The 25,575-nt window shown below is 38.7% G+C and overlaps 1 protein-coding gene across 3 annotated transcripts in view; it reads right to left on the reverse strand.

The window, feature by feature from the left end:
• Positions 1 to 12,164: 12,164 nt before the first annotated feature.
• Positions 12,165 to 25,575, reverse strand: part of LAMP2 (lysosomal associated membrane protein 2) — a 42,066-nt gene continuing 28,655 nt past the window's right edge. The window contains exon 9 of one of the 3 annotated variants that reach the window (XM_005594485.5): positions 12,165 to 14,633. In XM_005594485.5, coding sequence (XP_005594542.1) covers positions 14,491 to 14,633 — 143 coding nt within the window. In that variant the 3' untranslated portion in view covers positions 12,165 to 14,490. Of the gene's footprint in view, positions 17,360 to 22,387; positions 25,163 to 25,575 lie in introns of those variants that run through there. The other 2 variants (XM_005594486.5, XM_005594487.5) reach the window with 2 other exon arrangements.

The following is a 25,575-nucleotide window of genomic DNA, read 5'->3' on the forward strand; positions in this document are numbered from 1 at the left end:
CCAATAGCATTCTTTTTGATAATATATTTTTCTCACTGGGTGTGATTATAGATACACAAAATTATCTGGGGAGTTTTTCATATTTTTCATTGGCTGAAATAACATACATCACCATAATTATCTGAATTTAAAGGTTAAATCCAAATTAACATGGAATCATCTTTGCACTTTCAATGACTGACTGTAACTATGATTCTAACATTTGGAGTGCCCCAGGACTCAGTCCACTGTTTTCTACTCATCTCTATATGACTCTCTTCTCCCTAGGGGGTCTCATTCAGGTCCATGGTTGTTAAATACCATCAATAGATTTCCAAATTTATATTTCCAACACAATTTCTTCCCTGTGCTCCAGACCTTTGAATCCCAGAAGACCTACTTGATATCTCTATCCTGGTTGCTAAGAAACATCACAAACCAAATCTCTGAAACAGTACTCCTGGGCTGGGCACGGTGGCTTATGCCCATAATATCAGCACTTTGGAAGACCGAGGTAGGAGGACTGCTTAAGCCAAGGAGTTTGAGACCAGCCTGGGCAACATAGTGAGACCCTGTCTCAAAAAAATAAAAATAGAAATAAAAGTAAATTTAAAACTAAAAAATATATATAAACAGTACTCTTGCTTTTTCCTTTCTTTTCCCAATCTTCTCCATCTCAGAAATGGTACCACTATTCAGCCACTTGGCTCAAACTTAAAAACTGTAGGTCACCCTTATCTCCTTTCTTTCTCGTAATCTTTACACCCCCCCTAGCCAAACAATCTATAATGCCTGTCAAGTTTACTTTCAAAATATATTCTCAGCCTCTCCCCAGATGAACCCCATTCCACATATTACTGGAGTTGGTGTTCGTCTCCAATAACAACACTTTAGGCTAAACCAAATCTTGATCATTACTTGCTTTGTCAGTTGCAACAACTTCCACACTATTATCCCTATTTATATTCTTAATCTCTATATAATCTCTATTCCACACCACATTCAGAGTAAAACGTTTAAGATCTGATGACGCTATCACTAAAAAAAAAAAATAAAAATAAAAAAACAGAACAACAACAAAAAAAACACTACAATGTCACCTACTCACACCTAGAATAAAATTCAATCTTCTTACTATTGCTTCTGAGGCCATGCAAGATAATATCTTTGTTTATGTATGTTCTCAACATCATCTCATTCCACTTTCTTCCAAACTTATCATGCTCTGGTCACACTAATATCTTTCTTTCTCTCTCTCTTCTTTCTTTCTTTCTTTCCTTCCTTCCTTCTTTCTTTCTTTCTTTCTTTCTTTTTCTTTCTTTCTTTCTCTCTCTCTTTCTTTCTTTCTTTCTTTCTTTCTTTCTCTTTCTTTTTCTTTCTTTCTTTCTCTTTCTTTCTTTCTTTCTTTCTTTCTTTCTTTCTTTCTTCCTTTCTTCTTTCCTTCCTTCCTTCCTTCCTTCCTTCCTTCCTTCCTTCTTTCTTTTCCCCTTCCTTCCCTCCCTCCTCCCTCCCTCCCTCCCTCCCTCCCTCCCTCCCTTCCCTCCCTCCCTCCCTCCTTCCTTCCTTCCTTCCTTCCTTCCTTCCTTCCTTCCTTCCTTCCTTCCTTCCATCCTTCCTTCCTTCCTTCCTCCCTTCCTCCCTTCCTCCCTTTCCTTCTTTCTTCTTCTTCTTTTTCCTTTTTTTTGAAACACCGTCCCACTCTGTCACTCAGGCTGGAGTGCAGTGGCATGTTCTCAGCTCACTGCAACCCCGCCTCCCTGGGCTCAAGCCATCCTCCTCCCACCCCAGGCTCCCAAGCAGCTGAGACCGCAGGTGTGCACCACCACGCCCAGCTAAATTTTTTTTTGTATTTTTTAGTAGAGATGGCTTCTCTCCATGTTGTCCAGGCTGGCCCTGAATTCCTGAGCTCAAGAGATCTGCCTGCCTCGGCCTCCTAAAGTTACCCCTGTAATCCCAGCCGCACCAGGCCAAGATCTTTTCTATTCCTTGGAGATTTGAAGCTTTTTCTACACAAGACTTTTGTTATTGGAATTCTAGATCTCAGCTCAAATGTCATCTCAAAGAGACCTTCCCTAAACACCTTTTATACAGGGGACAATCTCAGCTCCCTGTAGAATCCCTGTCTCTCATATAAACTTATATTATCTTGATAGCACATATTACTATGTACTTATTTATTGAGACAGGGTCTCACTCTGTCACCCAGGCTGGAGTGCAGTGGTGTTATCATGGCCCACTACAGACTCAATCTCTTGGGCTCAGGTAATCCTCCCATCTCAGCCCCCTGGGTAGCTGGGACCACAGGTGCACACCACCATGCCTGGCTAGTTTTTGCATTTTTTTTTCAATTAAAGACAGGGTTTTGCCATGTTGCCCAGTCTGGTCTTGAAGTCCTGGACTCAAGTGATCTGCCCACCTTGACCTCCCAAAGTGCTGGGATTACAGGTGTGAGCCACTGCTCCCAGCCGAGTATTGTTTTCAAGAAAGATGAGATTCTATTGAATATGTCCATCTTTAAAAGGAAAATTTGCCCAATTGCATTTAAGTTTACAGGTGGTGGACTCTAGGTGACTGCTACTAATTAGTTGACACCCTGAAGCTGATGTTATGGAGCGTTCTGTTTTTCTCCTTCTGCATTTTCCTTAACCTCCTCTCTCCTCAACACTAGGCTTTTGGCTGGGAATAGCCATGCTTTTAGAACATAAGACACATCGTCTTCTAGAACATTGCTTTTTCCTTGAGATTGCTATTGTCATATTATAAACTATAGCAGTGTTCATATTTGTTTGATTTGTTCCTATAACATTCATAGGTAAGGGCCTGTTTTTTGTGTCTCTAAACTCCAGGAATCTTGCATGAAACTGAAAATGATCCAGCTCTCAGCATGTGAAACCTCACAAAATAACCCTTCTGGCTCTCAGCATCCTTCACCTCAGTGAGACCTCAACTGGCTGCTGCTGAAAATAATGCAAAGGAATCAGGAAGGAGATGTTCTGCATGTATTTTGGAACAATGGAGAACAGACAGATTTTGTTAGAACTTAATCCTGCTGGAGAAAAGGGATTGATATAGCTGAGTTCAAAGGGGGTTGGGAAAATAGCATTAATAATATTTTAGAGATTATAGCAAGTTTGTTTAATTTCATTCATTAATTTATTGACCAAATAGTCATTGATGGCCTAGTGTGTGTTAGAAACTATAATTATATGTTGTCATCTGGTGCACACATTATAATCCAATTGGGTGAGTTTGGTTAGATAAGAGAGCCTAATTTGTTTTTTTCTGTTTGTTTTTGGTTTTTTGTTTGCTTGTTTGTTTTGAGACGGAGTTTCACTCTTATTGCCCAGGCTGGAGTGCAATGGCGCAATTTCAGCTCACTGTAACCTCGGCCTCCTGGGTTCAATCGATTCTCCTGCCACAGCCTCCCGAGTAGCTGGGATTACAGTCGCCTGCCACAACGCCTGGCTAATTTTTTGTATTTTTAGTAGAGTATTTTTAGTAGAGACGGGGTTTCACCATGTTGGCCAGGCTGGTCTCGAGCTCCTGACCTCAGGTGATCCACCAGCCTCGGCCTCCCAGAGTGCTGGGATTACAGGCATGAGCCACCACGCCCAGCCAAGAAAGCCTAATTTGAAATACAGTGTAGATCAGGGATGTCTCTGTACCCTTGCACATAGTGTGCCCTTTGGATAAACCCAATTGAAATAACATCAAGATCTATTCTTGTAATTCTTGGGGAAGTGTCAAACAGACTTTCATGAAAGGCCTTGAGTGACTGAACTGCTCATCACATTAGTCCCAGTGGAAATGAATGGGCAGTGGCAAATATTAGGAAAGTGCAGGCAGGGCTTTTCTGATTGCCTACTGATTTCCTCCCTTGAGAGGGACAGGCATTTTCTTTTCTTTCTTTCTTTTCTTTTTCTTTCCTTCTTTCTTTCTTTCTTTTTTTTTTGTTTGTTTTCGAGACAGAGTCTCGCTCTGTCACCCAGGCTGGAGTGCAGTGGCGCGATCTCGGCTCTCTGCAAGCTCTGCCTCCTGGGTTCGCACTATTCTCCTACCTCAGCCTCCCGAGTAGCCGGTAATACAGGCGCCCTCCACCACGCCCGGCTAATTTTTTTGTATTTTTAGTAGATACGGGGTTTCACCGTGTTAGCCAGGACGGTCTGGAGCTCCTGACCTGATGATCCGCCCGCCTCGGCCTCCCAAAGTGCTGGGATTACAGGCATGAGCCACCGCACTGGGACAGGCATTTTCTTGGTTGCCCACCAGCCTGACTGAAAGACCACTGGGGTATCTTGAAGAAAGACAGTGATTGAGGGCAGGGGGTGCTGGCTACACACTCTAGCCCTCAGCCTGGGGCTGCCCCCATTCCAAGTCCCTTTCCAGTCAACAGTGGATGAAGAACAAAATGGATTCCAAGTACAGACCTCAGGGGCACCAAGCTCTGGATGGTGCTTCTCTTGGGAGGAATATGTGGGTTAAAAATAGAACTGGACTGAGTGAGTACTCTTGAGAATGCCTCTGGGCCCCTTCTCTCCCTCTTGGTGTGTTCACTGCAGGCTGTCTGCTCCCCAAGGCAGCTGCTACAAGGCAGGAAGGGAGCCAGGAATGGTTAATCAGATCTACCTCCAATCTGAGCTAAAGGTGTCTGCTGGTTACCCCATGAGATCCCGCCCAGCTCACCAAGATCAATCTTTGTCAAGGGTTTTCTGATCCTAACTAGTAATAAAGAGTGTGCACTTCACTGCTGTGTCTTCTGTGTCATGTGTATGTCAGGGCAGTTTGCTCAGAGGTGGCAGCTTAAATCTGTATCTTCCCTCCATCCCACTGCGTTCAATCTCATTCACTACTGGAGGGCCCTTCCTCTTCCAACAAGTTACCCAAGGATTAGGGGCACCTCTGTGGGACCTTCAGTACATCGTGATTTTCCCTGCTACCCTCACTGTCCACATGGTCCCTTGAAGATGGGACTGCTCTAGGGCAGGCTGCTCCAGGGCTGGTGGGGCATGAGAGGTCAGGTGAGGAAGATGCTTCTTCTACCTAGGCTTGGCGCTCTGATGCCTGGGATCCAGCCTCCTGTATACCACTAAGCCATTTCCCTGAGATCCTGTCTCCCCGAGGTCCCCTGATGTCCCATGTGCAGAAACTTCCCTCATGTATTTCTGCCTGCCAAGTCACTGTCCCCTCTCTCCTATGCATAATCCTATCAAGGTGTTTAGGATTCTGGAAAACAGCCAAGCTGTAGCCTGTCTGCTCACAAGACAAATGTTCCCTGAGGTGAAGGGGAGGGGAGGCCGGCTACCTGCTTGGTATGGGCACAGGAATGGGGACAGAGAACAAAAGTGCCCCTGCCCCACCAGCATTCTCATTTCCCTGACAGTCACGATTACCAGTAAGGCCTTGGTTACTTACTTTGGAGTGCTGGAGGGGAAAGGGTCCATCAGAGACATCAAACCCAAAGCTAGGGTTTCTGGATTGGCAGCTAAGGTTTTGTGATACTCGTATGCTGATAGCTCCTTGGAATTTTTGGAAGATAGGACACAGATGGGACTTGGAAGTGTTATAGTACATTTTAATGTGGTTCTCAATGTGTGGTTTCTGGACCAGAAGCATCAGGATCACCTGGGAACTTGCTACAAATTCAAATGATCAGGCCCCACTCAGACTTCCTGATCCCAGAAGTTCCGGAAGTGGGGCCCAGTAGGTGTTTCTGATGCACACTGAAGTTTGAGAACTTTTGTTTTCATCCACAGTGTAATGTGAACGAATAACCCTAGTTCTCATTATAGTTGGTTCGTTTAGGGCGTCACAATGTACTCTGATGTCTACTGGAATGTATGAAGTTCTGTGCATAGCTTTTTATATAGCTCAGTGTGATTACCCCACATATCAGGGCTTTTTTCACAGTAACCTGCCTGAATCTGTGAAGGTTGGCCAGAATCACTGAAGTTGGCTGTCAATTCTCCCTTTGTTCTGGGAGTTGGACATGCAGGTAAAAGCAGTAAGTGAGGTGTTTGTGGGAAAAGCCTGAGCTTTGGCACCAGAGAGAACTGGGTTCAAATACCTGCTCTGCTATTCACTAGGTGTGCAACCTTGAACAAGTTTCTGAATTTCTTCAGTCCGCAAAAAGTGTTGATTCCCTTCCCCTACCCTCGCGGTTCTGCTTTGTGATGCTGGGGTAATGAGTATAAGGGATGCCTCTTGATTGCCTACTCATACCATTGAGTGCCTTCTATGTGAGACTTTATGGCCATTATCCTATTAGTAACCATCACATCTCTGTAAAGTTATAGGTATAATAGCTACCCCCCCCCTTTAACTGTTCTTCAAGGAGGATATTCTACCCTATTTTACAGATGGAGCAACTCAATCACCTACCCAAAGTCATTCAGCTGGGAGTTGGTAAAGCCTGGGTTCAAACTCCAATTTGCCTGGCACCAAACTCCATGCTTTTTCTACTATAACACAGTGCCTTAACTTTTTACCCTTACCAATTAATAGCAGTTAATAGGGTATGCCAATACATTGACCCATAGAATTGATGATAATGAAGGAAATTTGAGTCATAGAGACAGTATGGTAGAAAGGGAAGTGGGTTGACGTGCCAAAAGAGTCAGGCTTCGTTGCTATGGATAGTATTGGTGCTAGGAAAGGAAATGGCAGGAGAGGGTTGGGGACATGGCTCCTAGGAGTGTTGGCCTGGCAAAACCTGCAGAGACAGAGATGCAGGAGACGGACAGCATGTGATGTTTGGCATGTCCCCCATCCCCACTCCCACCAAGGCTCTTGCCATCAAAACTTCCACTCTCATTCAGCTGCAAGTAGTGGCTCCAACTCAGACCCTTACTATGGAAACCTCTGCAGATAACATGCAGGGCTAGAGGGAAGCACCTGTCAGGCGTCACAGGAGAGAACAATAGACTGATGGATAAGTGTGCTTCTGTATTCCTGTGGGGGCAGGAAAGCGGCGCGTGATCAAGGCTAAGTGACTGGACTGATGAACAATGTAAAATAAAGGAATTTTTCTTGATAAAAACATGTTTCAAATGAGGAGAGTGCCCTGATATCTGGTAGAAGTGGAGGCTTTGTCCTCTCATGGGACCAGCTCTCACTTACATGCAGAACGCAAGAAAGAACCAGGCCAACACCCCTAGGAGCCATGTCCCCAATCCTCTCCTTCCGCTAACTTCTTTTCGAGCACCAACACTAGAAACCAAGACACACAGGAAAGAATCAAGGAGATTTAAATCCACTCTCTTGGGAAGTCATTTTCCCGAGACCCTTCTGATTATCAAAATAGACTGCATTTATCAAAAAAGAACTATGAAAAACAATTCACACCACCCATAATCCCAAAACCTGAAGGTGACTGCTGTTTATACTTTGATGTATTTACTTTATATACACACACATATTTACAGATATACGTACATATATACCAAGACAGGACACAGTACACATTCTGTTGTGGCCTCAACTGTAGAAGTAATGGCTCCAATCTGGAGCCTCCTGTAGTGGACTCTGTACCAATCACGTGGTAAGGTATAAGGACAGGCAGAAACACTTTTTGGGTAGTAGACCAGTAGTTAGATGTAGATATGTAGAGAGAAAGAGAGATAGAGCTAGAGAGATTTATTTACCAAAACAGAATGGTACATATTTCTTTCTGATGTTCATTTCTCACTTAACAGTAAGACACAAGCACAGTCTCATATTCTTAACTTTTGATATTGTGATATTAAATGGCTTTGTAACATTTTGCCATGTCAACATTTCACAATATGCTTACTTAGTTCTATCTTACTGGGTACTTAGATTGTTTCCAAATTTTTATTTTCACTCCCAACATTGTTAGTGTGCAGTCTTCTGTATCATGGCCAAGAGTGAATATTATCACTAAAAATATCTTAGCCAGTTTGAAAGATACATTGTTTTAATTTATACAGGCTGAACATCTGTAATCCAAAAATCCAGAACCTGAAATGCTCCAAAACCCAAAACTTTTCGAGTACCACCATGACGCTCAAAGGAAATGCTCATCGGAGCAGTTCAGATTTTCAGATTAGGGATGTTCAACTGGCAAACATAAGGTAAATATTCCAAAATCTAAAAAAAAAAAATCTAAAATCCAAAACACTTCTGGTCCCAAGCATTTCAGATATGGGATACTCGACCTGTATTTCTTTGTTTACTAGGGAGATGGAACATTTTTTTCAAGTTGCTTATCCATCAGCAATTCTAGCATGACTTTGCTATTCATGTCCTTATTCCAGCTTATTCAGGGAATATTCATCTTATCTTGTTTGTATTTATTTGATTGTAAAAATATCACCTTAACTCTTTGTTATACTTAAGATTGCAAATACTTTCCTTTGTAGTTTACCTGTAAATTTGTGTCTGGTAGCATTTTAGTGGTCAGATATATTAAATGTTTTTATACGGAAATCTTTTTTTCCACTGCCATTTCTTCTTTTTCTTCTATTCTTAGGAAAGTCTTTATTTTGAGATAAAATAAACAGCCATTATATTTGATTCTATACCTTTCATAGTTTTTTTTTTTTTTTTTTAAAAACTTAACTCTATCCTTGAATTTTTTTGGTATTGTGAGTAGGTGACTAAGTGTATTTTCCCCCAAATAGCTAACCTAGTATCTTAGTATCTCAGCATCATATTTCTTTTAATTTATTTTTTTGAGACAGGGTCTCCCTCTGTTGCCCAGGCTAGAGTGCGGTGGTATAATCATGGCTCACTGCAACCTCAAACTCCTGGACTCAAACAATCCTGCCACCTCAGCCTCCTGGGTATCTGGGAATATAGGCATGTGCCACCACATCCATCTAATTTTTATTTTTTGTGGAGACAGGGTCTTGCTATTTTGCCCAGGGTGGTCTCAAACTCCTGGCCTCAAGTGATCCACCTGCGTTGGCCTCCCAAAGTGCTGGGATTACAGGCATGAGCCACCATGCCTGGCCCTCAGCATCATTTGTAAACGTTCCATTCTTTCCCCACTCATCTGAAAACAATATCCTTATCAAATACCAAATATATATATATATATACACACACACACACACACATACACACGCATACTGTATATACATACATAATGTATATACACATACACATAAATACATACTGCTGTATATATTTGTGTGTATACTGTGTCTTGTCCTTTGAACTGTTGGTCTATTCTTATACCCACCTAACATCTGATTCTAGCTTTCTAATACATTTTAACAAATGCAGTGAAAGTTATTACTCATTCATTTTGTCCTAACCTTTCTTGGTAGTCATCACCCCTGTATTCTCTCAGTTGAAGCTTTAAAATCTAATTCTGTATTCCTTTGAGTCCAAGATGTACTTCTTTCAATTGGATTCTGTGAGACTTACCCCATAGCTTCACAATTCGATCTTTTCTTTTTTTCTCTTTTTTTTTTCTTTTTTTTTTTTGAGGCGGATCTCGCTCTGTCGCCCTGACTGGAGTGCAGTGGCGCTAGCTCACTGTAAGCTCCGCCTCCCGGGTTCACGCCATTCTCCTGCCTCAGCCTCCCGAGTAGCTGGGACTACAGGCGCCCGCCACCACGCCCGGCTAATTTTTTGTATTTTTAATAGAGACAGGGTTTCACTGTGTTAGCCAGGATGGTCTCGCTCTCCTGACCTCATGATCCGCCCGCCTCGGCCTCCCAAAGTGCTGGGATTACAGGAGTGAGCCACTGCGCCCGGCCTCTTTTTTTCTTTTTAACCCAGTCTAAGTAGATTTCTGTTCCTTAAGGTTTTACCTCAGCCTTATTTTCTCTCTCCACTTCCTCTTTCTATGATCTCATCTAAACAGCTGACATCTGTCATCTTTAGGAAGAAGTCCAGATTGATATAAATAAAAAGCTAACATTGGCCAGGTATGGTGGCTCACGCCTATAATCCCAGCACTTTGGGAGGCTGAGGCGGGCAGATCACTTGAGGTCAGGAGTTCAAGAGCAGCCTGGCCAACATGGTGAAATCTTGTCTCTACTAAAGATACAAAAATAAACAAAAATTAGCCAGGTGTAGCAAGGGGGTCAATATGGCTGACCTGAATACAGGAAAGTAGTAGATGAGGAGGGAGGGGCATGGGGCTGCCCCAGATTATGGCTGGAAACTGCAGGTAAAGGTTTCTTGAAATCAGCTGTGCAAATAGTGGCTCACGCCTGTAATCCCAGCACTTTGGGAGGCCAAGGCAGGTGGATCACCTGAGGTCGGGAGTTCGAGGCCAGCCTGGCCAACACGGTGAAACCGTCTCTACTAAAAATACAAAAATTAGCTGGGCGTGGTGGCTATCCCAGCTACTTGGGAGCTACTCGGGGGGCTGAGGTATGACAGTCGCTTGAACCCAGGAGGCAGAGGTTGCAGTGAGCCGAGATCGTGCCCCTGCACTCCAGCCTGTTCAACAGAGTGAGACTGTCTCAAAAAAAAAATAATAAAATAAAATAAAAATTGTTGAAACCCTTCCCAAAAGGCCTTAGATTTGGGAATAGGAACTGTGTATTAATAGGGTTCAGAACCACCTGGCAAAGACAGTTGAGTGTCATGGCTACACTGCACTTAAAGCTGAGGGACGAGGGGAAGGGGTATGAATGCTATTAAGGAAAGTGAGAAGAGAGAGACAGTTCCATTTAGTTTCTTAAAGACACTAACGCACAGTCAAAATGATTCATGATGCACAAGAGTTTGAGGGCAGAATGACAATGATATGTGATCAGAATAACTAGATGAGGCTACCCTGAAAAAAAGTGACATTCAGGGCTTAATATTACTGATGAGGTACAGTGCAAACTGGGCTTGGTTTTGATCTTCCAAAAGGCATGCTGCCACAACATCCATCTGCCCCACAAGTGGGCTGGATAAAATTCAAGTTATTTTAAGAATATTGAAGAATATTTATAAGGCAACTACATACAAGATAGAAGAGTACAGAAGTCAGATTTCTGTAATCATTTAATGTAAGGCATGTGCTTTAAAAAATCTATTGTTTCTGCAAAAGGCAGGATGTATAGTGGTTAACTGCATGTTCTTTGGGGGGCAAACAGAACTGGGCTCAAATATCCATTTTGCCACTTAATCCTGTGTGACTTTGGTTAAGCAACCAACTCGAGCCTCAGTTATCTCATCTGTAAACTGGAAATGATACCCCCAACCTCAGACAGTTGGTATATTAAATGAAACAACGTGTTTAAAGTGCACAGCACTGTAACTGCTCAATAAAATTATGGCTTTTTCCTACTAAAGATGCATTGTATGTCAAGATTTCTCACATTCATTATGCATACCTCTTGAAATTAAAGGGACCCAAACTTACACTGCTATCAGAATACATGCAGACAGCAAAAACAAAGGAAACACATTTCATCAGAATTCTAAAGGCAGTTCTGGCATTCAAAAAGTAAACGCATTGAACCTAAAAAGATGACCCTCCAAACTGACTTTCTAGATACATTGTAACCCTCACAGCAACATATATGGAACCACTCTTCCTGATGATCAGTCAACTTAAAGTGCTTCTTTCAGAGGCCTCGTGAGGTGGCAGTTATGAAAGCCATTTCTTTGACTTAATTACAAGCTATTAAACGTCTTTCAGAAAATGAAACCCTATTATTCTGGAACTATGGAGGGAGCCAATGTCTAATTCCTTCTCCCACCAAAAATACCTCTTATGTAAAAATGAGTATGTTTATGTATGTGTTGTCGTTTTATCCAATTATATAAAAATTGAGCATTAGATTGGATTGTAAGGAATTTAAAGGAAATTCAGAAAATGGATAGCTCCTCCCCTTGCCCCGCCACATCCCTGAGGTATATCTCACTCAGAATGAAATGAACTTCAACAATGAGTACAGTTCATCAATGCAGACAGACATATGCTGAAAGTACATTTGTTAAGATGTTCTTACATTTGTTAGATTTCCGTATTTTGTTTTTGATGTTTTCTTGCAATTTCCATGACTATGTAGGTCCCCCTATTTGAGGTGTCTGTACTAAAGGTTCTGTACTAGTGCCTTCCTAATGACAGGACTTGGTTAAGTTGCAGATCCATGAGATCCTATGATTCCTGTTGACAATCCAAGAGACTAGAATTTAAGGAACTTAGGTTATACAATTAACTCTAAGCTCTTAAGGCTGAGCATATAGAATAAAAATGAGGTTATCCATAGTGGCATGAAATGCATGATCTTTATTAATTTTTAATCCATCAATCTAAAATCACACATACTAGATCAAACAGAAGTACCACAGTATGCTTTATTTTGCAGGTAGTAATTGGTTCTCTAAATTGATACATCCAAAACTTTAGTTAGCAGCAAGCATCAGTTCTTCCAAAGCAGCTTAGGTGAAAAACAATTCTTTACATTCACCAGTTCAAAGTCGTACTGTCTGATCCACTGTTGTATTGACATAAAAATGAACCCAGTAGGCAAAGCTAATTAAACACTCAGCTCATAGATTTTCAGCTTCCTTTATCTTATTGGAGTTGAAGCAGTTTTTAACCCTCTGTTCATATTCTGTATTTTAATTCTCAAAGAATTAAACACACATATTTTCTAATTAATTAAGATAGAGCCACGATAACTATTGAGGAATTAGTGATATTAGTCTCATACCCAAAAGGTAGAACACTTTTAAATGAACCCATAAGTTTGAATGTATCTGAATTTCCAATTTATATGCTTAGCAAGGTCACAAGCTGGATTTAATTAATCTGGCTTCTAGACAATCATCTCAAAAATATGTATTGAAATGAAGTCACTGTTTTTTATGATGCCATCAATTTAACCAAATGCTTTTACAACAAATGAGCAGTTGTTCTCAAAAGAGAACACTTTAAAAGAAAACATTCTTTACATACTTAGCAAATACAGGAGAGTGTGATCAGAGCTATAGAGTTCTAGAGGAGTTGCAATTGAGCAATCTAACTTTCTACTCCAGTTTTTGAGATGTACATGTTTTTGAGATGTACATATAGAGAAGGCAGTAAAGAAAGATCTTGATAAATTTTCTTTAACAAAATTTTGTAATTCCAGTTATTGGCAAAGGGTTCTGGCATGAGTTAATGGCAGCAATACAGTGGTGAGCTTCTGCATTGTGCTGAGAGGTAGATTGGGACTTAATCCTTGGATTGAATAACCAACTCACTTTATTTAAGGTTTAGGCTTAATTTTTTTAATCCAAAAAATATTTTCTGAAGTGAAGGCAGATCTTTGGGAACTTTTGTTTTTAGTTAAATATAGAGATAAAATAGCTTGATAAAATAAACGTCTGCCTTACACTAATGACAGGTGTACAAAGCAGCCATTTGAACCCCAGACAACTTCAACACTGTGCTTCCAAAAAAAAGGGCAATTGAACAGCTGAACCAATCAAGCAGACACGGGGATGAGTGGTCTCTAGTACCTTACTCCAGAAGCCAGAGCCATTAGCGGTCCCTACAGGGATATAAGTCTACATCAAGATCAACAAATGTACAGAATAATCTTGGTCCAGCTTTGGCTAGGCAGGCATCTGACTGATGACATATCAGGGCCCACTAACCTCTAGAGTAAGCACTTGTTGCTGTGAGAAAAAAGAAATCAATATATTAAAAATATCAACTAGAGCATATTCATGTAGGGAATGGGAGAGTGCAGGAGGCACACAAACAAAGTATATAGAGTTTTTGTTTTCAGTGCAGGATAAATGAACCTTCTTAACAAGTTAAGGCTCTGAGGGAAAAAACTTTCTAAACCACAACCTTAATAAACCATAACCCATACAGGTGTTCCAAATCAACACCTTTTAAAAAAAGCTGAAGGTCTTACTTCATCCTTCAGTATAAATGTCAAGTCTGAGATAATCAGTATATTCCAAACTCCAGAAAAAAAAAAGAAATTTCCTTGTTAAAATATAGTAGCTATTAACAATGATGAAGAAAACAGCCAAACTTTTGCTATTAAATACGATATCATGAAGCCATTTCTTTCTTAACCAAAAAAATACAGATTTAAATAATGCTGATCAGGAGGTGGGGAAAGGAAGTCTTATCATGAACCAAATTTCGTTTCTGCCACTAATGAAAATGAATCCATTATGTTCTTGAATTTATTTCCTGAAGCAAGTTAAATTCTTTAACACCTTTGATTTTGCAAATAACACCAAAGTAGTAAAATATAAGTAACTGTAACATATAAAATTACACATCAGTAAAAATGCTTTCATAATTGGATCCAGGGGCTTAAAATCATTACTTACTTAAAAAATTCTAAGCCACAATTTTTCTTTTAATTATACTTTAACAAAGGAAGAAAAAAACCAAAAAAATTGGTCCTAATATATTTTGTCTTAAATAAGTGTACTCATGCCCAAGTTAGCTAGCAACTCACTTAAGTTTGTCTGCATATCTTAAACAATCTATTGCACAGCATGTCCTGGCTTTTAGCCAATGGAAACGTAACTTCTAACTGAAAACAAAACAAAACAAAACAAAACCCCACTAGATTTAATTGATCACACAGACTGATAACCAGTACGACTTTTCCTTCTTCCAATCATATAAGAGATAAAGACAACAATTATAAGGAAGCCCAAGGCCACACCCACTGCAACAGGAATAAGAAAGTTGAGGTCAGAGTCAGCAGAACATTCTTCAGCTGTTAGAAAAGAACAGACAGCAAGGAAATTAGTAAAGAATGCAATTAAGCAGTAAAAAGCATGCGAGAAACAAGCATTTTTAAAGTGTACATAGCTTAGTCTTTTATAGCATTACCTCTATTTTATTTGCTCAATATCTCATTATCGCTTTATTTAAAAGCACACGAAATTCCTCAGTACAAAAAGCAGAAGGTAAGGGAAGAATAGGAAGGGCCCAAAATAGAGAATTGTGCTTGCCTAATATGGGAAGACTTTAGGTTTGATTATCTAATGACACTGGGTTAAGGAGCCATCATCTTCACTTAAAACCACTGCCTGTGTATTTCCCTACTCTCTTTCTCCTTTGTTATACCTATAACTAAAGTATAAATAAGAATTCTGTATAAGTAATAAAATATAAGTTAAAAAAGACTTAGGATCAAGAATGCAGTATATACTTTTTTTTTGCATAGGCATTAGGTAGCTATTAGGTTATACACAATTACTTTTAGCTGAGCAGTGGCCTGGAAGAATAACAGCAGTATTTAATTCATTGCAGTCCACTCCACCGAACCACCAGGAAAGCCACATGTGCAATGTAGATTTTGAGTTCTGGATTCAGACAGAACTGAGTTTAAATCTTGACTCCTTCCAGTACTAGCCAAAGGACCTTGGGCAAGTTATTCAAACTGGGCCTCACTTTCCTCATCTGTAAGAGGGGGATAATACCCATAAGGAAATTGAGGATTAAATACAATTTTATTTCTAAAGCACCTGATACACATCAGGAGGTCAACAAGTGTTCCTTCTCGTCTCTTTTCCTCTTATGCTCATGGTCCCATCTGAGAAGGATTAGGTTTTGAAGTAGCAAACAGAGATTAAAATAGGAGTGTTTTGGTATATTACTATTGAAAAAGTCCATATTAGTATTAAAAAAAATAGTATGGAAGCCCAAAGTGCCCAATTCTGATCTCATAATTTCAAGTGTAAACCAGCTGTTGTTTTACTGTTGAGTGACTAGATTTCATTAGGGTCAATTTTTATCAAAATGCTAACAATAGTTTTGTTGCCCACTTGATATGGAACCTCAATGAATTTCACTCCCCTTTCTGTAAATAATCGTTAAGGTCATTTCCAGTAATAGCTAATGAAATTAACAAAATGTGTTATCTGATGTGATTTATGATTAAGCAATGACTTGTACTTTTCTTCTAATTTTAACTTTTCCTCCTCTTGTACTTTTGCCATTCATAAAAATGTTGCTACGGTTCTGAGTACATAACACTCATTTCAGTAACCACACATTAGCCTATGTTGAAAGAACTTACTATATTTTACTGAAAGCTCTCAAAGACTGAGAGCTGGGTAACAAGATACACTGTATAGAAGTTATAGAAACTCTGATCATGCCCATATATACATACAATGGGTTAATAATACTTCAACGGGAAAGTCTTCTAGTCTATTAATCTTCCTTCTTTATCTATGTTTCATATCTGTGCTACTCTTATACCACGGAATATGCTTCAACAAGGGCTGATTATCTAGTTCATTTTAATGCCAACAGCTTCTCTTTACAACCCTATCTATGCACTGTCCCACAGGGGCCATCTTGAAGAAACAAGAGCCTAGTTGCTATTGCTTCACTGCCTCCCTTCTGAGATTGCTGTTAGCTTACATTTCATAAGTACCACTCTGATGACAACACTAAATAGATTTTAATGCTCCAGAGATCAACAAGATGAGGTAGAGAAACACAACACAATCTGTCCTAATTAGTTCATAGAATATTTCTATCTTTCAATACGAATCAGGCATCCAAAGAAGAACAAAACAAGAAACAAAAAAGCAAGTGGTTAAATATGCTTGAATCTTTTCTGAAGATTCTGAAAAACAAACAATTCTCTTAAAAACTCTAATTATGAAGCCAGTTTAAGTTCTGTTGTAGCCTCTTGGGTCTGTATCACCCCTAGGGAAAAAATCACAAGCCTGAGGTACTAACTTCATGCTTAACTTAAACTCAGAGAAATCAGCAGAAGTCACATAACCTTTAAAATGCTGATGGTCCTGAGGACATTCTCTACTTTATTCAACTGAAAACCAAGTTTAAGCACATCTGATGGGCATTTATACCACATCAACATTTATTTAATGAACTTTACACAAAGGCACATTGATGAGTTTAAATCACTATAGTCCTTATACACTGAAACAGAATACCAGTCGTGAAATGATATTTATTAATTCCATTAAGACACAACTATATATTTTATTCTTATAATGGCCATGTTAATAAGTTCAATGCATACTTCAAAGTTAGGATCAAAATTTGGCCAAGACTTCTTAAGATAGACTTTAAAACATTGCACATCGATGTTCCTTTGAACAAGTTTGTCTCCAGGACCAGTAAATATGACACTTTGGATTGTAAGCTGATTAAAGAGAACAGGTTTTATTAATAAAGACTAATATCAAAATGCTGGGATTGATAAAATAATTAAAGTTTCAACATATCAATTTTAAGAAGTAAAGTGTTTCAACAACTGAGAGGTAAGAAAACCTTGTTATTTGCATGTATTTTTATATAATCAATCAGGTTGCAGATTCTAAAATTGCTCATATCCAGCATGATGGCGCTTGAGACCAATAAAATAAGCCAGCAACACTAGAATAAGTACTCCTGCCAAGGCTGCTCCCACTGCTATGGGCACAAGGAAGTTGTCGTCATCTGCACTGCAGTCTTGAGCTAGATGTGGAGAAAGGACAATTGAGAACAGAAACAGTGACAAACTTTCAAATCTGTGTATTTTGGGTAAAATGACAGTACTTCCTAACACACATATTTTGTTTTTTTTTATACCAAGGTAACAAGTCATTGGCATTCATTATCAGCAAATGAGATGTTCCACAAAACTGATTTCCCAAATAACCAAATAATACACTTTTAAGTACCAAGTAAAAATGCACTCATTTTGGATGAAAAATGTACAACATGGTCACATACTTCCCAGATTTCTTAAACAGAACATAATGAACAAATATAATTAGCCTTGCCTTGATGATCAGGCCGTGAGCTTTCAGAGGCAAACTGTTATGATGTCGAAGAAGCACAGTGCTTCAAATATTGCAGATTGTTAAATATTAACTCACTGAATGAACAACTATACAAAGCAGACATAAGAACTCAATACATTACAATCTGGGGTCATTTACTAATGGGAAAAGAGATATAAGCGGGCCCTGATGACATAACTGTTTGCCTCAAGATGCTCAGTCCTAGTGTGAGAATCAGACAAGAAAAATCAGTGGTTGTAATTTCAAAATGTGTTGTGGTAAGAGCAGGCAACACAAAGTGCCATGGAAAAATTTCAGAGGCACACTCAAGCTCAGCCTTATTACATAAGACACTTTGAAAAGGTGACACTTCAGCTGAGATTTTAAGGATGAATAGGAATTAACGATGCAAGTAATGGGGGAAGGGCATTCCAGGTATAAGAAATAGCACAGACAAAAATATGGAGAGTAAAAAGACACAGCACTTCAAGGGAAACGCAAGCCAGGTTGGCATAGCTAGAACAATGGATCAAAGGTATTTTGGCTGGACAGAAGGCAGAAAAAGTGTACAGGGACCCAGGTCACAAAGGTCCTATATGCTCTTAGGTAGTTTGGCCTTATCCTGATGAAAAAAAAAAATTTCAGCAGCAGGATATTAAGCAGGATTTCATTTCAGAAGTTATGGCAGATGGAGGTAGTAAGGTAGGGGGCATGTCTATCACTAGAGTCCAGGTAACCAATAATATTGTCCTGAGCTGGATTAATGAAGTGCAGAAGAAAAGCAGAAGGTACAGACCGGAGATCAAATTAGAAGGCAAAATTGGCCAAATGGATGTAGGGGATGTAGGAGGAGGAGATAATAGAATGGTTTCCAATTCCACACTTGACTGATTATGTAGATGCTGGTGCTAGTCTATAAAAGAGGAAGAATATATGCATTTCAGTTTTTTGTAGTTATATGGAACAGGGGGCGAAAAGGATACGTGGAAGAGAGAGATGCTCAGTTTTGGATATGTGAGTTTAAGATACCCGTGTCCTTAGCTGAGCACGGTGGCTTACACCTACAGTCCTAGCTACTTGGGAAGCTGAGATGGGAGAATTGTTTGAGCCCAGGAGTTTAAGACCAGCCTGGGCAACATATCGAGAACCCATCTCAAAAAAAAAAAAAAAAAAAAAAGACTATGTCGTAACCAAGTGGCTATATGAACCTAAGTGGTAGTTAAAACACGGGGCAAGAACATTTCTCAGTAAGGGGAAGTAGAATAAAAAGAGGACCAGAGACAAAAACCCTTGGGAACACCAATACCTGTGGAATAGACAATGGGGTAGGAAAAAGATGTAAAAGGGCAGGTAGAAAATGGCACCAGAGAAGCCAAGGATGGAAAGTTTCAATTAGGGTGGAAAGACAGCAAATAATATTAGAGAGCTTTGAAACATGTCCATTGCCTCTAGCAATATGAAGGGTGGGAGATATGAGTAGAATTGCTGCAGGTTTAAGAGGGAATGGGAAGGGATTGGTTAGGACATCAAGAACTTGGGCAGGGTAACGAATACAATACTCATTTTGAGAAGTTTAGAATGATTAAGACAGGACAAAAGGGAGGTAATTAGAAGGGGGACATAGGGATAAGAAAGGATAGCTTCAGGTTAGAAGAACTTAAATAGGATGAGGGAAAGAGCCACTAGCAATCGACAGAAGATGCTTTGGTACAAGTTCTCCTACAAGGCAAGAGAAATGAGATTCTAAAAGCATAAGACATAAGAACTCAATACATAACAATCTGGGGTCACTCAGTAATGGGAAAAGAGATATAAATGGGCCTTGATGACATAACTGTTTGCCTCAGTTTAACCAGGAAAAGAAAACCTACTCTGAGACTGGAGAGGAGGAAGGAATGATACAGATGGATACACTTGCAGGAAGGATGTTAACTGCTACTTCTATTTCCCATTTCCTGTGTCTTGTTGCCCTAGTTCTCTGCCTAGCTTGTAGTCTATTAGGGACTGATAAATCAGATAACTAAGCTTATTAGAATTGTATAAAAGATAGGACAAATAGGCTGCATGGCAATTCTGATTGTGCTTGCATTCAAGAAATGTGCCAAGCTTTCCATCCACCCCCTACTAGCCTCTGGGGCAATAACTAGGAACAAAATGCAACCCTGGAGTTTATGAACTTTTCTGACATTGACTTTGGCTGCCAGTTCAATTATTTTTTTTACTTGCTTCTTGGTTCTGTTAAGAATCCAGATAGCTGAGGTTGCTAGATGTGACCTGTGAATAGATGGTGTTAAGAGTCCCCAGTTAGCACCTCCCCTACAATTTCCCAAATTACCACCCAGCCCATAAACTATTAGGTGACATGTACCATAAAGTATTATGCCGTGGGTTTAATATAACTTGGTTTTTAAAAGATTCATTAGTAGATTAATTTCTTATTCTGGCAACAGACTCATAGTTCTCTCTTTCCCAAATTGGGTATTTGACCTAGTACTGAAACGACTTTCATAAATACTGCCAATAAGGCTTTCATGTAAGACAAATATTCCCAGAGTAGCTCAAAAAGGCAATTCCGCTAATACAAAGATCTTTCTAGATACTGTCACTTACTTAAAATGCTCTCAATTAGTATGTGAAATATTAATTTGTAATAACTATTGATTGTATGAATTCAACCTTTAAAAATTCTTTAGTTAATGGAAAAAATTTTGGTAAAACAGTAACTTTAATGGGATCACATTCTGAAGAAAAGAAAATCTCATCCTATAAGTCATTTTGACCTGATCTACTTGCCTAATGTATACTTAACACTATATTGAAAATGCTTCTGGGGAAAAGAAAAGTGTATTTGCAGAAGAATTTAATAGCCACAGAAGCAATAAAGATTTTTAAAGTTTAAAAAGTTCCATGGCCACTAAAATTTCAATAAGAAGTTTCATGTAGATTAAAAATGCTGTTAATCTTCAATTTTCTACCAGTTCAGACATTTTTCAAATACAATTTTCAACACAAGAACTGGAAAGCTGAGGTATACAACAAAAACTAATACAATTTCTCTTAAAAACCAATTGAGGCCAGGCACAGTGGCTCACGCCTATAATCCCAGCACTTCAGGAGGCCGAGGCAGGCGGATCACTTGAGGTCAGGAATTCGAGACCAGCCTAGCCAACATGGCAAAACCCCATCTCTACTAAAAAAATACAAAAGGTAGCCAGGTATGGTGGCACTTGTCTGTAATCCCAGCTATTTGGGAGGCTGAGGCACAAGAATTGCTTGAACCTGGGAGGCGGAGGTTGCAGTGAGCTAAGATCGCACCACTACACACACTCCAGCCAGGGCAATAGAGCGAGACTCCATCTCAAACAAAACAAAACAAACAAAAAAACAATTGAATCAAAACTTCTTTTTGGAAGAATCAACATTAAGAAGCACATTCTTAGGTGACATCTTATTTGTTATGTACATTTTATATCTATAATCAAACTGTGTTAAGTAAATCACATGCATCTGAAAAGATTCGTGAAGCTACTCAGTATCATTCATGAAAATGTATACCAGTTTCAAGGACAAGAAATGGTAATTATTAACGCAGAAAGTTAGCTACCAGGGTAAAAGAAAAGGAGATGGGTGGAAGATGAGCCCAAGACAAGTTAACATTATCTATCTAAATAAACAGATGAAATACTATAATCTTAAAAATGTCCGAGTCTTATAAGAATTCCTACTGAAAGACTGCAGGAAACTTAAGCGGTACATTTTACACGGAACTTATAGTATGTTCTTGATACGTAACAAGTAGCTTCCTATCAGATTCCTTCTAAAATACTAAGATTTATGAAATACTAAGATGCATTCCTCTGAAATTCAAATTATCATTCAAAGAAATGAGTAGCAGGATTTTAAAGTCCCCACCCACTGGATGAAGAAATTGAGACACTAGAAGTTAAACAACTTGGCCAAAGACAATGGTAGTTAACTGCAGAGTTTGCAGCCGTGATGACTAACTGGCGTCCACATGGCTTAACTGGGTAATTCAGAGAAAAGTTACCACCTATATTGCTAAGTTTTCTTATGTGATATAGTAAGGTGACTAGGAAACTATTCGTATATGGAAACTGGAAGGCTCAAGTATTTTAGGGTGATCTAAGTAAGAGAGAGACTGGACACAATCCTACGTTGGTTCAGATCAATAGCTCAATATGTATGGCTGCAATGTAAAGCTACTATGTAGAGATATTAAATATCAACCTCAACTTAGGAATTGAGAAAAATGTACAGAGAGATACTCTGAAGCTTTTATGATGAAATAACTATTCTAGATCACTGGTTCCCTAACTGACTATGCATCAGGTTCAGCAGGGGAGCTTACACACACACACGCACACGCACGCACACACACACACACTCTCTCTCTCTCTCTCTCTCTCTCCTCATTAGACCTACTACGTTAAATCCTCTAGGGATGGAGCCTGGAATCTATTTTTATATTTTATAAAACGCTTCCCAAGTGAATTTTATTCTGTAGCCTGCCTACCATCAGTCGAGGCTTATGTATGGGACCATTCATCCAGATAGTAATATACAGACAGAACATCAGAACATTTTGCAAATAATTTAGTTCTACTTCTAAACATTTCCAAAGTTTTTCCATTTGAAAGAAATTGCCATTATGTAGCATACAAAATCTTGACTTTAACCAACGGGAAAAAATGTGAGCAAATTGCCTTAAGAAATAAAAGAATCTTTATTGTTTTAGAAGCAACTTTGAGTAAACAGACAGGCAAATATCTAAAGATACCATACATCAACTAGTGGTTTAAACATTTGAGGAAGAAAACATGGAAAGTATTTACATGGACCAGTTTCTTTACACAAATGCTAAAACATGAAAAACACCCAAAACCAAATAGAGGGTTACCATCAAGGTATGAATCCAGTAATACAAATAAAACTACAAAAGGTACAAAGAACACGTAGCTATAGGAAATAATAGTGTAAATAGCAGTGTATAAACTGGCCCGTGTAAAATACAAAAATATTCACTGAAGTCAGGTTTTCTATAAAACAGTGTTTATTAGAGGTATTTTACTATGAATCAGGCATATAATCTGAATGTAGAAACTTTTAGAAATATTAACAGCATTCAGTCAGTGCCACACACTTGTGCTTCCAACTATTTTTTTAAAGCTGCTTTGTTTTGACTCATGTGAAATAGTTAAGGCCTACATTCTTATACGCATTATCCATCTTATGAGGTTAACAATTTTACACTAAAACGCAGTTTAAATAAAATATGATTTTGAAAAATCACATCTATATTTAATCTTTAAGAAGTGTTTTAAGCTGGTAATGCAGCTCGCTGTAGCTCTAAGACAGGGGTTAGTCAGGAATCTGATCTTGAGCCACAAAGGTTTTCAGGCTAAATAAAGGGCAAATTTAAGTGACAGAAAATATTTGTAATTCCAATATAACTCAGTTATATTGTTATAAAAATACACATGCTAGCATGCAACTGCCTATATATGTGTGCGCATATATATATATATATATATATGTCTGTGTGTATTGATCCATTCAATATCAATACTTTGGAACCCAAACATTTTCTCATTTTCTAGTGAATGGGAGGCACATAATTTCCCCACCAAAAAACCACAAAAAAACAAAAAACCAAAAGAACCTTCCATATATGGCTGCATATTAACAATTTTAATATTTGCTCTGCCATTCCAACACACACCAAAGAAGTTCTCCCAGAAGCAGCAAGAAATATTTGATGTGTTAATTATCAAGCTGATGTATTTTGCTTTCTCCTATAAACATTAGGTGGTGCATGGTAATTTGACAATTGGTGCATCTCTCAGAGCACAAAACTGAACACAAAGCACATGAATTAATAATGATTCTACCATAACGAATAATAACAATGAAAGTTTTGATTAGCACAGAACCATTTAAATGTGAAAGCCAAATTAGTACTGTTGTAGCAATCAATGCAAGCTGGAAACAAAGAACAACTTTTTAATGGATTAAGAGAAGACCAAGACTTTTGGGTTAGATGCAAGTTTTTTTTTGTTTGTTTGTTTTTGTTTTTTCGCCTTTTTTTTTGAGACGGAGTTTTGCTTTTGTTGCCCAGGCTGAAGCGCAATGGTGCGATCTCAGCTCACCGCAACCTCTGCCTCCCGAGTTCAAGCAATTCTCCTGCCTCAGCCTTCCGAGTAGCTGGGATTACAGGCACCTGCCACAACGCCCAGCTAATTTTTTGTATTTTTAACAGAGACGAGGTTTCACCATGTTGGCCAGGCTGGTCTCAAACTCCTAGCCTCAAGTGATCCACCCGCCTCGGCCTCCCAAAGTGCTGGGATTACAGGCATGAGCTGCCACGCCCAGCCTAGATGCAAGTTATTTTATAAGTGTAAGTGCACTTCGTTATCTAGGTTCTAGGACACACTGGCATTTCTTAAGAAAAAGAAAATAATAAAATACATCACTACCAACAAGAAATATTGGAAGGCTAAAGAGAAATCTGCATTAATTTTAGTACTGCATACAGAGGCCAATTTATGAGCACAAAGTACTAATGCCCTCAATTGGCACTGGCAAGCAATTATCTCTAAAGCACCTAAAAAATGGATTGAAATGCCCTGTTGGAATAGTCTTGTATCTTGCAATTTAAAAGATTGAAATATCCAGTTTTTTTAAAAAAGGATTAAACAATAAGATTAATACCTACTCTAAATTTTAAAAAGCTTTTGTATCTTTTGTCATTGCAGCCACATAAATACAAATATATTCAAAAAGCATTAGAAAAGCATTTATTGCTAAGAACATCATAATACCAGCCCCTGTTCAAATCTACCAGTATATCTCTCATAGGTCAAATATGCAGCAATGCCAAAGTAGCTAAGTTAACCTGCAAACAAAAATCACAAAAAAAAGAGCAAAAGGAGCAAGTACAAATCCACTGTAGAACATGTTGTTCCAACTCAACTACATGCAGGGAAAAAAAAAATCTCTTTTTCAAAAATTGTTTTTTCTAAACTGTGTATTTTTAGTCTAAATGTCTAAAATGAAAACACTGAAATACTAATTCAAGACAGTAAAACAGAACCTATAATTCAGTGATTTTGCACATCTTTTGCTGTAAAAATAAGTTTTAAATTGCTTGGTTGGAGAAACCAAAGTCAGGCAACTAATTTGTAGTTGATAGTTTTTTGTTTAAGTTTGAAATCCCCCACACCACCCATTCTAAAGAGCCGGACTGCAACTAAATATACCTTAAATTGACCAGTATTGCATGTTGGAACTTGTACTTGCTTTTTTCTTTTGTAACAGAGATCACGTATTGATTAGTGTTACAGAGTCTGATATCCAGCATAACTTTTTCTTCTGCCAATTACGTAAGCAATCACTATAACGATAATCAAGCCTGAAAGACCAGCACCAACTATAATTGGGATTAGAATGGTGTCATCATCCAGCGAACACTCTTGGGCTGTAGGTGAGAAAAAGTGTGTAACAAATAATGAGTATAATCACAAAAGAATGTCCTAAAGTAAAAGATGTTGATTTAAAAGTCAGAAATGTTCTTACAAGATCAACTTCAAGTAACTAAGACAGGTATATTTTTATGATAAAGCTATAGAAAATGGAGAACTGTTCTAGAATTAAAATTCTAAGACTTTGTTCTTTCATTTGTTTACGTGTATATATGTAGATATTCATATATATGAATACATGCATATTCATTTACATCTATAAACACAGCTCATATCATAATATATATATCATGATATATATAATACACACATTACACATGATATATAATGAACACATTATATACATGATATATATAATGCACACATTATATACATGATATATAATGCAATTATATACATGATATATAAT

Source organism: Macaca fascicularis, chromosome X, assembly GCF_037993035.2.
Source record: "Macaca fascicularis isolate 582-1 chromosome X, T2T-MFA8v1.1".
In the NCBI taxonomy this organism is placed as follows: Eukaryota; Metazoa; Chordata; class Mammalia; order Primates; family Cercopithecidae; genus Macaca; species Macaca fascicularis.